General features: G+C 34.9%; 1 protein-coding gene across 2 annotated transcripts; it reads left to right on the forward strand.

Annotated features, from left to right (window-relative positions):
• The first annotated feature begins 880 nt into the window (after positions 1 to 880).
• LOC132635976 (vesicle-associated protein 1-2-like) lies at positions 881 to 13,248 on the forward strand. 2 transcript variants are annotated; one of them, XR_009580879.1, is made up of 9 exons: positions 881 to 1,169; positions 2,110 to 2,180; positions 2,547 to 2,628; positions 2,827 to 2,942; positions 3,036 to 3,197; positions 3,288 to 3,329; positions 10,838 to 10,915; positions 10,999 to 11,571; positions 12,791 to 12,926. XR_009580879.1 is itself a non-coding variant. In XM_060352598.1 (8 exons), the coding sequence occupies exons 1-8, from the start codon at positions 1,115 to 1,117 to the stop codon at positions 12,935 to 12,937; spliced, it is 753 nt and encodes a 250-aa protein (XP_060208581.1). In that variant the 5' UTR covers positions 891 to 1,114; the 3' UTR covers positions 12,938 to 13,248. The 2 variants fall into 2 exon arrangements, 1 of the variants encoding a protein (XP_060208581.1); XM_060352598.1 differs by lacking the exon at positions 10,999 to 11,571 and having other exon boundaries at positions 891 to 1,169; positions 12,791 to 13,248.
• The last annotated feature ends 803 nt before the right edge of the window (positions 13,249 to 14,051 follow it).

A 14,051-nucleotide genomic window follows, 5' to 3' on the forward strand; every position in this document is an offset into this window, starting at 1 on the left:
TCGGGGGTCTTTTAGCAACAACCTCTTTAGGTCTGCGTACACTCTACCCTCTCCAGACCCACTTGTTAAATTACGCTGAGTATGTTGTTATTGTTGTTTAGCTTTATTTGAATGTTTGCTTAAATGCTTTTAAGCCTAAACAAGGTAAATTTGACTAGTTGGGAGTTCTTTTCTTCGGGCCAAGGTCATCGAATAAAGTGGATTAAAAAAAAATTGTTTAGGAGTCAATCAGTTAGATGTTTAAAAAAAATTAAAAACTGGGTGGCGGAGGCAATCCATGGATTTTCCTTCTTTTTCTCTTGTCACATTTCACTCAAGGGGTTGAAGGGAGATAGTGCATTAAATTATTCGCAAGGACCAACTTGATCCTCTTCTCTAGATACCTCAAATGAGAGAACCCTGAGAGAAAGCCGCCAATTTCAAACTACCATCCATGTACAATACATAGTGGATTTGACCAACGGTCCATCCTACCTCCTCTATGTTCTTTGACATCTCATTTTTGTCTTAGTAGTCTTTCATTCGTCTTCCCCTCACTTAGAAAAAGTGAGCCACCGGTTCAAGTACAAGATACTATCATTATCATATATAAGTGAAAATGAAATGATTCTTTAAATTAATCAAATTAAAGAATTTTTATCTCTCGAATGTGCAAGTAATTAGTTAATTCTTTATAATGTACTCTTTTTTTTTACCAAATAAGTTAGCAGTCGTTCACGTTTTTTCAAAATTTTCTTCAAATTCTCTGAAATAAATAGTCATTTTTATGCATTCTAATGCTCGGGCAATTAGACATCGAGCCAATATAATTCTTTAAGACTATAGTCTTTTTTAAATGGTTTAAAATAAAAAGTCAAAATAATTTCAAGCTCAATTTATGCAAACTTAACAACCAGTTCGTGAGGAAACAAGAAAACACTTGCCGCATTTAAACGCAGGGTAGCATTAAAGCCAGACAAACACAACACAGTAAAACCACGTTTTTCCTTATACCGGAACCCATCAGTCACTCACCCACGCTCTCTCTCTTTCTATCCAACTTGAATTTCCCAAAAATTACGAAAACACCCCAATTCTCTCTCTCCGGCGGCGGATTAGAAGATCGCGTCGGAAAATGAGTAACGAAGGAGAATTGCTTCAAATCGAGCCTGTTGAACTTCAATTTCCCTGTAACTGCCTCTCTAACTTGTACCATCTTTCTTCTCTTGTGTATATATAGCTAGACTTTGGTCATAGATTTCGTTGAAATTTGAAATAAGAAAAAAGTTTTTGAAGTTGAAGTTGCGTTTGTACATACATTTTAGTTGGAAAAAAAGTTGAAGTTTTGTGAGTTGAAGACAATTTTTCAGAACTTGAACTTTTTTCTTCAATTTTTGTAAAGAACCTGATCAAATTACATGAACAAACAATGTTTTTTGCTTTTTGTTTGAAGAAAAGTTAAAAAAATCTACATGATTTGGTTGTTTTTTTTTTTGTTTTTTTTTTTTTTTTTTTTTTTTTTTTTAAAGTTGTGTTGAAAAATAGTCTTAGAAAATTAAAAGTTGTGTGTGGACATGCATTTTACTTGAAAAAAAAAAGTTAAATTTTTGTGAGTGGAAAAGAATTTTCAGAGTTTGATTTTTTTTTCTTTCTGAAAACTGATCGAATTCCATGAACAAACAATGTTTCCAACTTTTTTTTTTGAAAAAAAGTAAACAAATTGTATGTCTAAACGGGAACATATAAACATTTCCATTTTTTACTTCTCAGATCTTCAAATTAGAAACTTCTGGAACCTTCCTTCTTTTATGTATAGCACGTTTGCATGTAGATTTGGTTGCAATTTGAAAAAAAAAAGAAAAGGTTTTTGAAGTTGTGTTTCGACATGCATTTACTTGAAAAAAATGTTTAAGTTTTTTTTTTCTTTTTTTTTTTTTTGTTTTTCTTTTTTTTAAGGATCAAATTTCATGAACAAACAATGTTTGTACTTTTTTTTTTGAATGAAAAGTAAAAATCTATGTCCAAACGGGAGCATAGAAGCATTTCCATTTTTTTTTTTTCACTTCTCAAATCTGTGTTGCAATTTCTATGTTTTTAATTTGTTTTGTCATGTTTTGTGCTGTTGGATAGTTGAACTGAAGAAGCAGATCTCATGCTCAATGCAGTTAATGAACAAGTCCGATAATTATGTTGCTTTCAAGGTAATTTACTAATTTTGAAGTTGTATTTAGCAATTAATTCATAGATAGACACTTAACTTGGCCTCACCTGACAACTAAACACTCCAACTTTGATAATGCACATTTAGACACTTCAAATCGTCCCTATTGTGTCTTGTGGACACCCGATGCTGACATGGCACATAAATTTTGGAGGTTTCTAGATGATCATATTGTAAGTTAGAGTGTTCAACTGCACACAATGGAGACGAGTTGAGGTGTCTTGATGACATTTTGTAAGTTTGAGTGTTCAACTGACAGTAGAGGCCAAGTTTAAGTGTTTATCTATGTATTCTGCCTTATTTTTTTTTTTCGAAATTGTGAAGGCTTGGAATTTCCTTTTTTTAGGTGAAGACGACGAATCCAAAGAAGTATTGTGTAAGGCCCAACACTGGAATTGTCATGCCTCACTCTGCTAGCGAAGTTATAGGTGTCTCACCGTTCTTATTTTGGGATGTTTCGAAATGATTGACACTATTTCACTTATATACAATTTCTCGAATTCAGTTCATTAAACTGTTCAAACTTTTAATTCTTCTACTATTACTAATATAACATGCAAGTGAATTTTATAAAACTTCTTGTCATTTAATGGAAAGAGTAATTTCTTTTACCATTTATGGTTCAGTTACAATGCAAGCGCAGAAAGAGGCACCACTAGACATGCAATGCAAGGATAAATTCCTGCTTCAAAGTGTTGTTGCAAGGCCTGGAGCTACTGCTAAGGACATTACTCCCGAGATGGTAAAATCTTTAAGTTGTTGTAAGAATTATTAGTGTTTTTTTTTTCCATATTCATGAAACCTACAGTGGTTTATATGCACTTTTTGATTTTAGTTCAATAAGGAGTCAGGAAATTATGTGGAGGACTGCAAGTTGAAAGTGGTTTATGTTCCACCTCAAGTGTCATCGCCTGTGATGGAGGGGTCTGAGGAAGGTTCCTCTCCAAGGGCTTCAGAATCCGAAAATGGAGCGATAAATACATCCGAGTTTAATAAAGTGAGTTTTTAGATGCCTTGTCTTAATGTTATGATTATAAATTAAAGCAGAACTGAAGTGAATGTAAATTTTTGGATATTTTGGCTACAGATTCCAAGGGTATATAATGAGCAGCAAGACAGCTCGTCGGAGGTAATCTTCATGTTTAAGTACTCGTTTGCTAGTGTTAGTATCAATATTATTACCATATATAGACTTCAGCCTGAATGAAAAGTTCTGGTAGCAGGAACCATAGGATTCCGTGTATTTGTCTTTCTATGTTTCCTTCTTACTTTTTTTTTTAATCAAGAAAGTTGAACTCATTTCCTTCTTATTTATTGCTCCTGCATTCCTAAATAGGTCTGTTGGTTTAATTAAGTGAGGCATTACTCTTTCTATTTCACTTTGTCATTGGAAATTCCTGTTCATGTTGATCTATTATTGAACTTAGTTATTCTGTTGATGCCAATATTTGATCATGCCAAATGCATTTTGTTCATATGTTTTCTTTGGCCTTTGGATGGCATTGTTTATCCAAAAAGATGGTCCAAATCTGGTCACTGATCTACATTCTAGCCAGTAGCTCCTTCTTGCAATCCTTGATTAGTAGGGTAGCCTCTGTTGATTGTGTTTTGTTTGGCTTAGTTCTTCATTGTTGTCAACTCTCTGAGCATTATGCTAAATCGTGATATGTTTAGAGGGCCATCCTACTCTTCCCGCCCTCCCCTCCACCCCCCTCTCCCTGCCCCCTGGCTTCCCCCAGAAATATCCCACTCTTAATAGTTTGGAATAAGAGGAACCTATCTGTAGAATATAAGAAACTGATTCCTGGAGGAGATTACACTTAAGATTTTATGTTTTACAGCTTTACAGTTTAGGCTGTTTCTAGAGAAGGGAGCAAGGAGAATACCTTTTGACAGAATATAAATCGACATATTAAAAGGATGAAGCATATCCCCAAGTATTACTCTTAGATTCTTTTAGTGAAATATATCTAACAAGTTGATTCGAGGTTTGACTACATTCCTGTAATCCTCCATTTTAGCATAGTAGAAATTAAGGGTCTTCAAGGAAAACCAAAACACCAACGGAAATCATCTTAATAAATTAATATGTTACTTGTTTGGTACTGCTTCGTGTCAAATTTAGAAAGACCGACAATATTTGGTTTGCTTTGGTATTAGATAAAAAGTTGAACAGAAATCTAACCCATTGACAAGGTACACCACTGTGCAGATAAACACACACCACTTTAGTTACATGAATTACCTAATGATGCAGCACCAATAGGGAATAGGGGGGAAAGTAAGGAGAACCTACTTTTCCAACTGAACACTTAAATTTGTTAGAACTCAGCATTTTAACTCCTCTTTTCACCCGGTCATCCTTTGTGGCATATTTGGCCAAAGCGCGTGTAATATACCCCTTTAAGGGGTGTAAGGCCTTCTGAAAAGGCAATAACAACCATGTTTTGGTCTATTTATGTAACAACCATATTCTTCCTCATTATTCATTCACCATTGTTGATCAAGATCGGAACTTTTCTTCTCTCTATTCAATTCTTTCTGTCCAAATTTCTTCCTCATTAATTTTTTTTTTCCGTTACTGGCTTGCTGCCTTTCTTCTTCTTCTTCAAAGGGCTTTTGGGGTTAAAAGTTGGGCTTGGTGCACTTCATTTACATCCTCAACAACCAGAGGTGTACTAATGAAATGAACCACATAAACATCAACAAAGTCCCAATCCCTCAAGTTATTAAGAAATCTTGACACATAAGCATCAGCATTTAACATGTAATAACCACCCCTTTTGTTAATTTTACACCCAAAAGTTTCAACTTTATCAACTCCCAATTCACTAGCTAACTTGTGAAACAACATAGTTTGAAGCTCATCTACATCAATTTTCAGTAGTTCAGGATAAATATTCCATTAGCATACCTAAGCTCGGGGTCAGATAAAAAACAACCACTGTAGTGCATGTGAAGTGTGACTATTTAGAAGCCATTTTCTTGCCATGCCTGCAAAGTGACAAAAAAGATATTGATATCAATGAATGGCAAATACTATACCTTTACACAAATCCGTAAACAATACAACAAAAAGCCCTAATTTTTTAAGTGAAAAAGCTTCCAAGATTCCTCTATCTTCCATAACACCCTTATAACATTCTAATATACCTTAGTGGACCACTAACAAGAACAATAGCCCAACGTAATTCACAAAAAACATTGAACTATCTCAGAGTAAAACGCCCTTTGAAGAAGAAGAAAGGCAGCAACAAAAAAAATGGGGAAGCATATTGGACAGGAAAAATCGGAAGAGAAGAAAAATTCCAATTTTGATCAACAATGGTGAATGAGTAATGAGGAAGAAGATGACTTTTAAATAGGCCAAAAAGTGACCGTTATTGCCTTTTTAGAAGGCCTCACGCCCCTTAAAGGGGTGTATTACACGCACTTTGATCAAATATGCCACATAGGATGATAGTGTGGAACTAGAGAGTTTAAGTTCTAACAAGTTTAAGTGTTTAGTTGGCAAACTAGGGAGTGCAGGGGGGCCTGGATGACAATCCGGGACTAGTAAAAGGGCTTCTCAGGCAATTATGCCTAAAACTAATGGCTAAAGAAGTTAGTAAAAGAGGGTGAGAAAAGCTTTTCCTATTTTATTGATCTCCTTCCAATGAGCAACAAAACAAGTCTGATTATTCGAGTTGCTAAGATGGATAGCATGAATATGCTGCTTTCATGAAATTAAGAAGAATGCAGGGAGTCCTAACACTAATATGACTTGGCAACTAGAGAAATGAGTTACTTTGTGAGTTAAAGGAATAGCAAATAGAGAAAAATATGCATATTGCTAATATTTGATCTACTCTATACTCTTTTTATTGAGGGCTTCAATGAACCCTGGTCAGGTTGTTGTCCATTTTGCATATGCAATTGTGGAATTGAGGGTCAAAATAGCATAATGAGTTTGATGAATAGGGGATCTTCATGATTCCAGTATTCATGCTTTTGAGAATAATTAGCACCGATTGCTTTGTATTTCCCGGTATCTAAAATAACGGAAAAATCAAAATTGAATCAAATAGACTTAAATATCTGACGTGTGTTTGGCTTGGTGGAAGAAGGACCAACATGTGTGTATATATATATATATTAAAACATTCGTATATTTTTGCCACGCCCAAATCCTTCAAAATTCTTGTTGCACCCATGCTGATCTGACAGTATTTGGGTGGTGTGGCATTTGCACTGGATATGGTCAACCTAACTTGGGTGCTTTGACTATGCCTATTACCAAGAAGTATAGGTTGATCGGTTATTTGGTTTGTTTGTGGGTTTATGTTATATATACATTTAATTAAAGTACTAGAATACTTTACTTTTATACAAGATAACTGACAAATAGAACGTTAAGTGCTTTTAAAGAAATCTAATTATACTAGCTTCAATTAATTGTCAAGATATATACTTATAAATATTCTAATATACCTTCATTGTTTGTTCTTAAAACCCGTACCCATATTCCTATCCGTATCCCTGATCCTAAGATGTAGGTGATGATGAATCCGACTTCTAGATCCGCACCTGTGTGGGGTGCTACACCCGTATCCGAGCAACATAGTATTTTTTTCTAGGGCATACTCATGATTTTTTGCTTAGAATGTAGTGTTAATATTAGTAGTATAGAGGATCTTTTTTTGTCCTGTTCAAATGCTTGATCGTGATGTGTATGGTCACTTTTTATCGGATGTCAAAATTCTTGAATTTCCCTTTCTTTTATGTTCACAAACCAAACCAAGATTTATTTAATTCATGTCTTTTCTGATTTAAGATGGTGCTTTATCGACAATTTTTTTGTTAAACGAAGCAAATCATTGTTTAAGTTTCATATTAATATGTATTCTATGTTGAGGTTTTAGTAGTCCTTATATGTTCTTTTAATTATTAAATTTTGGTAAGCATATATTCATATATGTGTGTAACGTTGTTGTTAGATTAATGAACTGGTAACAATTTTCACATATTGCAGAAAAAGTTTCTCAGATTAAGGATGTTTCATTAGATTATTGTTCTTCCATTTGTTCATTTCGTGCTAAAGATATATTAACTTATGGGAAATTTTATCTGTAACTCTGATAGATTGAATGGATTGAATTTGTCGTTCAGACCAATATATTCGGTATGCTTTTTTTTTTTTTTAAAAGGTAAAGGCTCCAATTGAATCATGAGCACCGCTAGTTTCCCTTATCTAGGAATATATTTGGTTTTATAGTTGAGGCTATTTTTTTCATCTTCGTTTTCAAGGTTTTATTGGCCTGACCAGTTTTCCTGATTGTTTAGTCAGAATGCTAATTGGAAAATCCATCTGACTAAATATATGCTGTGCCCGTTGCATTTCGTGGAAGATTATGACTTCAATATTAATCTTCATTTGACCACAGTTCCTGTAAATACACTCTGCAGGACGTAATTTCCAAAAATACTGAAACATTGTTATCAGACAATTAAACAGTGTTTGCCTCCGAAATTTTAGCTTTTGTATCCCATTTGAATATGTATAAAATGGTCATTCCAAATCTGGAATATCAAAGTGATATGTACTTAAAATCTTGTTCAGTTATAATTATATGGTTACTTAAAATCTTGCATATCAAAGGAACATGCAAGAGTTCTGAAATGGAGCCTTTCATGTTGATAGTTTTATGAAGCCCTTGAAGATCAAATTTTTGTATGATGTTTATGCACTAGTTGGTACTGCAAATCCTTTTGGCTTAATGCATATGCGGACCCCTAAACTTGTTCCTTTTTTCCATTTTGGCACCTCAACTAAGTGTTGTTCCTATTGAACCCTTGAACTTGGCCTCAATTGTGTCTATCAAACACAATCCAACTTACATACATATATGGTGAGTTTTTTTTTTTTTTTTTTGCGCGTGAATATGAATTGCATCCTACGTGGAATGTATTTAATGTAAACTTTAATGTAAATACATTCCGAGTGTTAGCAAATCTGAGTGTCAATTCTATAATGCGCAGTAGAATATTTTGGTACACATTTACATTAAATTTTACTCTGTTGATAGGCTGGAATGGGACAACCTGGAAGCTCAAGGAAATGAGCAAGCTCAGATTGTATTACATTAGATTTTACATTAAATACATTCCATGTAGGATGCGATTGACATTCACGCGCAAGGCTAAAAAAAGTGAAACTCACCATATATGCTATGTAAGTGGGACTGTGTTTGATAGACACACTTGAGGCCAAGTTCAGGGGTTCAATAGGAACAACACTTAGTTGAGGTGCCAAAATGGAAAAAAGGGACAAGTTTAGGGGGCCGCATATGCATTAAGCCAATCCTTTTTATTCATTCTTATTAGAAAAATCCCCATGGAATCTTTTCTTCCCAGAAGAATTAGGACATGATATTCTCATTCATGTTGCATTGATCAATTCTTGTACTTAAGAGTAATATATTGATAGTGCATTGTTTATGTGCTTCTGTCACGAACTTGGTTCAAATCAACACAGCATATTGCCACCATGTGTTTCATTGTTTTTTGTACAAAAATCTTGCAAGTGTGTTTCTGCTGGGAATAACCTATGTCATTTTTGCACCAAGTTGGGATGATTTTATGATTCCTTCAAATGTGTTTCGACTATCTATTACTCCCTCTGTTTCAATTTGTTTGTCTGATTTTGATTTGGCACAAAGTTTAATAAAGGTAAGAAGCCATTTAATCTTGTGGTCTTAAACTAAAGATATGTAGAATGTACCAAAACACCCTTTAATCTTGTGGTCTTAAACACGCCATGTGGAAAGTTGGAAATAAAGAGTTGCCAAAAAAGGAAAAAGACATTAATTTTGAAACGGACTAAAAAGGAAAGTAAGACAAACAAGTTAAAACAGAGGGAGTACCTTTTACTTGAGGGTAACCTTTCCATTTTTAGCCATTTACTCTCAGCTCTCATGATCAATACAATTTGAGACATGGCTTCGTCTTCTTCTTCTTTGCTAAGATAAGGTAAGATTCAATAATTGAGTACCAAGGATGTACTCCGAAAAGTACAAAGATACCACTTACAAAAGAAACATATCTGTCACAGTTACATAGAATCCATACAACTGAGATACTGAGTCATATCTTTTACCAGACATACTATTCTTAGGCCAGAAACAGTGAGGTCACAGGATTACTCTGAGATGTAAAACCTGTTCTTTGCTAGCTTTATACAACAATAAAGTGTCATTCATACTCCTTCAGTTTTAAAGCCTTTAATCCCAGGTCTTCAGCTTTCTTGAGCATCAAACTTAGCACTTCCATCACCAAAACAAATAGGTAAAGAGAAAGAGGGTAACCTTGTCCCAATCCTCTTTGAGACTTAAAGAAACCAATAAGATCTCCATTAATTAACTCTGGTAAACCCACTGTCGACAGACAAGTGTATATCCATTGGATCCATCTAGTACCAAAAATTCATCTCCCCATATTTTGATGGAAGAAACTAAAGAAGACTTAGCTAGAAGAAGACGTTTTTATTACATGAGTATTTTACAAGAGTGAGAGCTAGATTGGAAACAAGATGTGTTCTAACTACTACTCTTATTTAATTACATAGTACAAGTGAAAACACAAATAACAGGACAAGTACAACAAACATAAAAGTCTTACAATGTAGGACACTTATTTAGCTAATAGACAAAGCATTGGAAATTTTAGTGAGCTACTAGCACCCTCCTTGTAGGAAGACTTTCGCGCGAGTAATTCAATCTCTACTAAGTTTTTAATTTTTTTAATTTTTATAAATTGATCTCTACTAAGGTTTTTATCATCTCTACGAGATACTACACTCGCCCCCCGTGACCACTAATGGAGCAGCCACTATTTGCCTACCCTTTATGAATGCATACTAACTGGGTCTTACGTCTTTCACATTCACAACACCTTTCTCCTTTGGAATTAAAGCATTAAAAGTGGAGTTAAATCTCTTAGAGAAACTGCCTTCTCTATAGAACAATTCCGCAGTCCTCCACAAATCATCTTTAACAATATGCCAGGACTTCTGGTAAAAATCATTGGGGATACAAGTCTAGTGCTAGTATATCCTATCTGGTCTGAGATTTAACCTAGGCCACAATTAATGAGTTTAGATGCTACGAGAATGAGTTTTTACTTGGAGAAAAGCTATCAATCTTTGAGTGCTCTTAGAAGTTCTTGAGTGGAATCATTTGGTCCTGTACTGCAATTATATAGTACACTTTTACTTGCTTGTAACTATTTTGTATAGTTTTTTCTTTTCTAAGGGTAGTTATTGTTTAGGCTTTACAAGTGTAGTTTGGATTGCTCTGTTCCAAACATTATTTGGTTGACTTCAATGAATTTTTGATGTTATACCTATAGTTTTTTTTCTTCATCAACTTGTGGTCTATTGTCCCTTCAGGATGTACTTCCAGTATTTCCTACATCTATTTTCGTGTGGCTTATCTTTTTGAGTATTTGAGTACTTGTTTCGTACTTTCATTATAAAGGTGGTCCCAATATTTAAGGTTTGCCAATTTGACCAAACCTTGGATAGGTGTAGTTCTCCATTCTTCCATTTATATTGGTTTACTTATTACAAATGAAGGCTGAGGGTCTTTGTCTTGTTTGCAGACCAAGGCCCTAATTTCGAAGTTGACAGAGGAGAAAAATTCTGTTATGCAGCAAAATAACAAGCTTCAGCAAGAATTGGTAAGGGCTCTAATATATAAAATATTCTACAATTTGCTTTCTCCCTTCTCAGAAAAGTATGTACTTCTCCCCACTACTTACAGGGAACATTGACAATTTACTTGATCATTCGTTTCTTTCCAAAGTTAAAGACTTGGATACTGGAGAAATTTGCTGAACTCAAACCATAATGATAAGAAATTTAAAATACAGAACTGATCAGAAAAGAAATATAAGGCAAAAAGAAAAGGAGGACACAAGCTGCATTTACTGGTTGGTTGGGAAGGAGAGGTTGTGAGATTGGCTCTCAATATTGGGGATAATTCAGTTGTATTTGTTCATTAGGGCAATGAGGGAGGCTTGTTCTCTGGAATATGCCTCTTTCTGTTAATGTTGTCAGAGTACTGTAAGTACCTAAGTAATTCCAAAGGTCAGGCGAGTGCATAGAAACTATGTGTTGTCAGTTAAACACTTCTGCTATCTGCTTTACATTGATGTCATTTTTCTTGACTAGCCTCCCATCTCTTAACTGACTTTTCCTTTTTGAATTCAAATGAGTTCTGTGGTGATATCCATTTCTTCAAGAATGGTTGTCAACTCCACATGTGATTTCATTGATTGAGGCGGTAGAAAGTGATGCTTGCTATATGAAAGCACAAACTTAACTTTTTCTTACGGTAAGTATGAGACACATCCAGACCCCACTTGTGGGATTTCACTGGGTATGTTGTTGGTAGGGGTGTCAAATGGCCCAATCAAAATGGGCTAAAAATGGGCCAGGCCATGACCCACCCAACTTGACCCAGTTTTTTTGAAGGGTCTCTTTTCTAGAAATACATTTTTCGCGAAAAATATTTTTCCTGAAAAATATTTTCGCGGATTTTTCGTGGAAAATATTTCCTTCCTATCAAACACACCACAAATTATAAGATACATGATACAAGAAAAGTGAATACATAGAAAAAGATAAATTAAATCTCAAGCAATAAACCCAATTTATGTAAATCTTAATAATGGGCTAGAATTGGGCTGGTATTGGGCTAAGTTGGAAATCACTTTAAAATGGGTTATGTTGGGTTGGGCTAAAGTCAGCCCAATGCGAAATTATCTTGAGCCCAACCCATAAATTTTTGGGTGGGCCATCATCTTTTGGGCTATATTTAACACCCCTAGTTGTTGGTAACTATGAGACCCAACCTTCTATCTTCACCTGGAACAAGGATAGGAACAAAGGGCCATGATTAGCCTGATATGCTTTTGGTTAGAGAAAAGGAGACAATTAGAAATGCAGTGCATTTCTGTTTGCATAGGTAAAATGAACTCAGCACATTCGCATATTCAGAGTTAGGCTTTTGATGAACCTGTTTTAGTTTTCTAATGATTTATCAGGTATCAGCACTTGCATACTTTTTGGTGATTGTTCATTGAGCAACTTGTTATCTTCATTTCTCAAGTGATAAAAAGTTACGTCAATGCAAGCTATCTGGCAAGTCATAGTTTTTGATATCTAATTAGTACTTATTGTATACATTCAGAAATTAAAATCATGACAATGACAAATTAAGAATATTAATTTTTCTAATAAAATCTTTTTTACAGTGCTATCAGTGTAACATCTCGTCCTACTAGTTATATTGTCTACTTTAGGCCTATAAACCACGACCTTAAAACACGTCGCCAGGGTCCAAGGCCTTATATCTTATATACCCAAGATCTTTCCCATGTGTCAAACAAAGAAGGGTCAGACTGGGTTGTGTTTTGAAGTTTCTTGATTTGCATTGAAATGAATGGAACATAAAAGAGTGGCCTTTAATTTGCCTACTTTGGCTCTGCAAGAAGCTAAAATATTGCCTTCTGAATTTTATCTTTGCACTTCATGAGCTTTGCCCTATGCAGGAGCTCTTGAGACGGGAACGTAGCAGAAGTCGTGGCGGCATCCCAACTATGTATGTTCTCATCATTGCAATGCTGGGAATCCTTGTGGGCTATCTTCTCAAAAAGACACAGTCTTTAGACATTCTTGCTAAATCTAGAGCTGTTTGAAAAAATTCAGAACCTTAAGTCGATTAGTTGTCTGGTTGACTTAAACGTGTACAAGTCAGCCTTAAGCTCGGAGAGCGATCATCATATGACCCACTGATTTGACATCCGCCTTTTTGCAACTCGAAAAGACCATTCGTTTATTGATCAAGTGTATTTCCTAACTTATGAATGCAACCAAGTGTTGGAAAATAGTGATAGTGTGGTTGAGTGATCTTATTGGCAAGGAAGAGTTACTTGGATTGACTTTAATTATTTTGCTTGGTTAACTTTCACAACATTTCATTTTTTATTTTTAGTGTTTTCATCTCGTCTATCTCTGTCCATATGGAAATAATCTCAGTATTAAGTTTGTATTGCTAAAGCGTTTTTTCCCCACCTTTAAGTGAAAGATTTGGACCTATTTGTTCACCGATCAGCCCTTTTCTTAAGTGAAAAATCCGGAAGTCCATGCTAGTATATTTTGGGGCTCTGGCTCAGGAAACTCGTAAAAGTGATGCAACGTAGCCCACCTTTAGGACTGCTAATTAGAATATTTATTTTTGTGCGGCATGTCCTTCAAAAGGCATTGGTCTTTAATTTTTGTCCCTCAAATTTGAAATCTTTAATTTTTGCCCTTCGACTTTAATCCATGAGTTCTGGGTTCGAATTCTCGTTCAGTCAAATATTAAAAAACATTTGCAAGGCAGAAGTTTGTAACAAAGTTAGGCGAAGTTAGGCCTATTTAGGTAGAAGTTTGACTTTAACTCATGGGTTTTGGGTTCAAACTCCCGTTTAGTCAAATATTAAAAAAACATTCGCAAGACAGAAGTTTGTAACAGAGTTAGGCCTACTCGGGCAAAGTTAGGCCTATTCAGGCAGAAGTTTGCCAGCCTGAATAGGATTAACTTCCTTAAGGCAGAGGTTTATAAAATTTCAATTAAGTAAAAAAAAAAAATTTGCATGAATGCAAACCTTTGCCTTATGTCTGAAGGCAAAACTCTGTCTTGCGAATTCAAACTCTACCTTACGATTTTTTTGTTATTTTAAATTTTTGACTGAGCGAGTGTTCGAATTCGAAACCAAAGGATTTTTAGCGAAGGACAAAAACTAAAGACCAATGCCTTTGAAGGCCAAT

Source organism: Lycium barbarum, chromosome 1 (genome assembly GCF_019175385.1).
Source record: "Lycium barbarum isolate Lr01 chromosome 1, ASM1917538v2, whole genome shotgun sequence".
NCBI classification, from domain to species: domain Eukaryota; kingdom Viridiplantae; phylum Streptophyta; class Magnoliopsida; order Solanales; family Solanaceae; genus Lycium; species Lycium barbarum.

Bases quoted from the DNA above. Each gene is read 5' to 3' on its own strand.
- LOC132635976 (XM_060352598.1), top strand. From the start codon at position 1,115: ATGAGTAACGAAGGAGAATTGCTTCAAATCGAGCCTGTTGAACTTCAA. The intron at 2,943-3,035 runs GTAAAATCTTTA...TTTTGATTTTAG, and splicing joins AGGACATTACTCCCGAGATG to TTCAATAAGGAGTCAGGAAA. The intron at 3,330-10,837 runs GTAATCTTCATG...TCTTGTTTGCAG, and splicing joins AGCAAGACAGCTCGTCGGAG to ACCAAGGCCCTAATTTCGAA.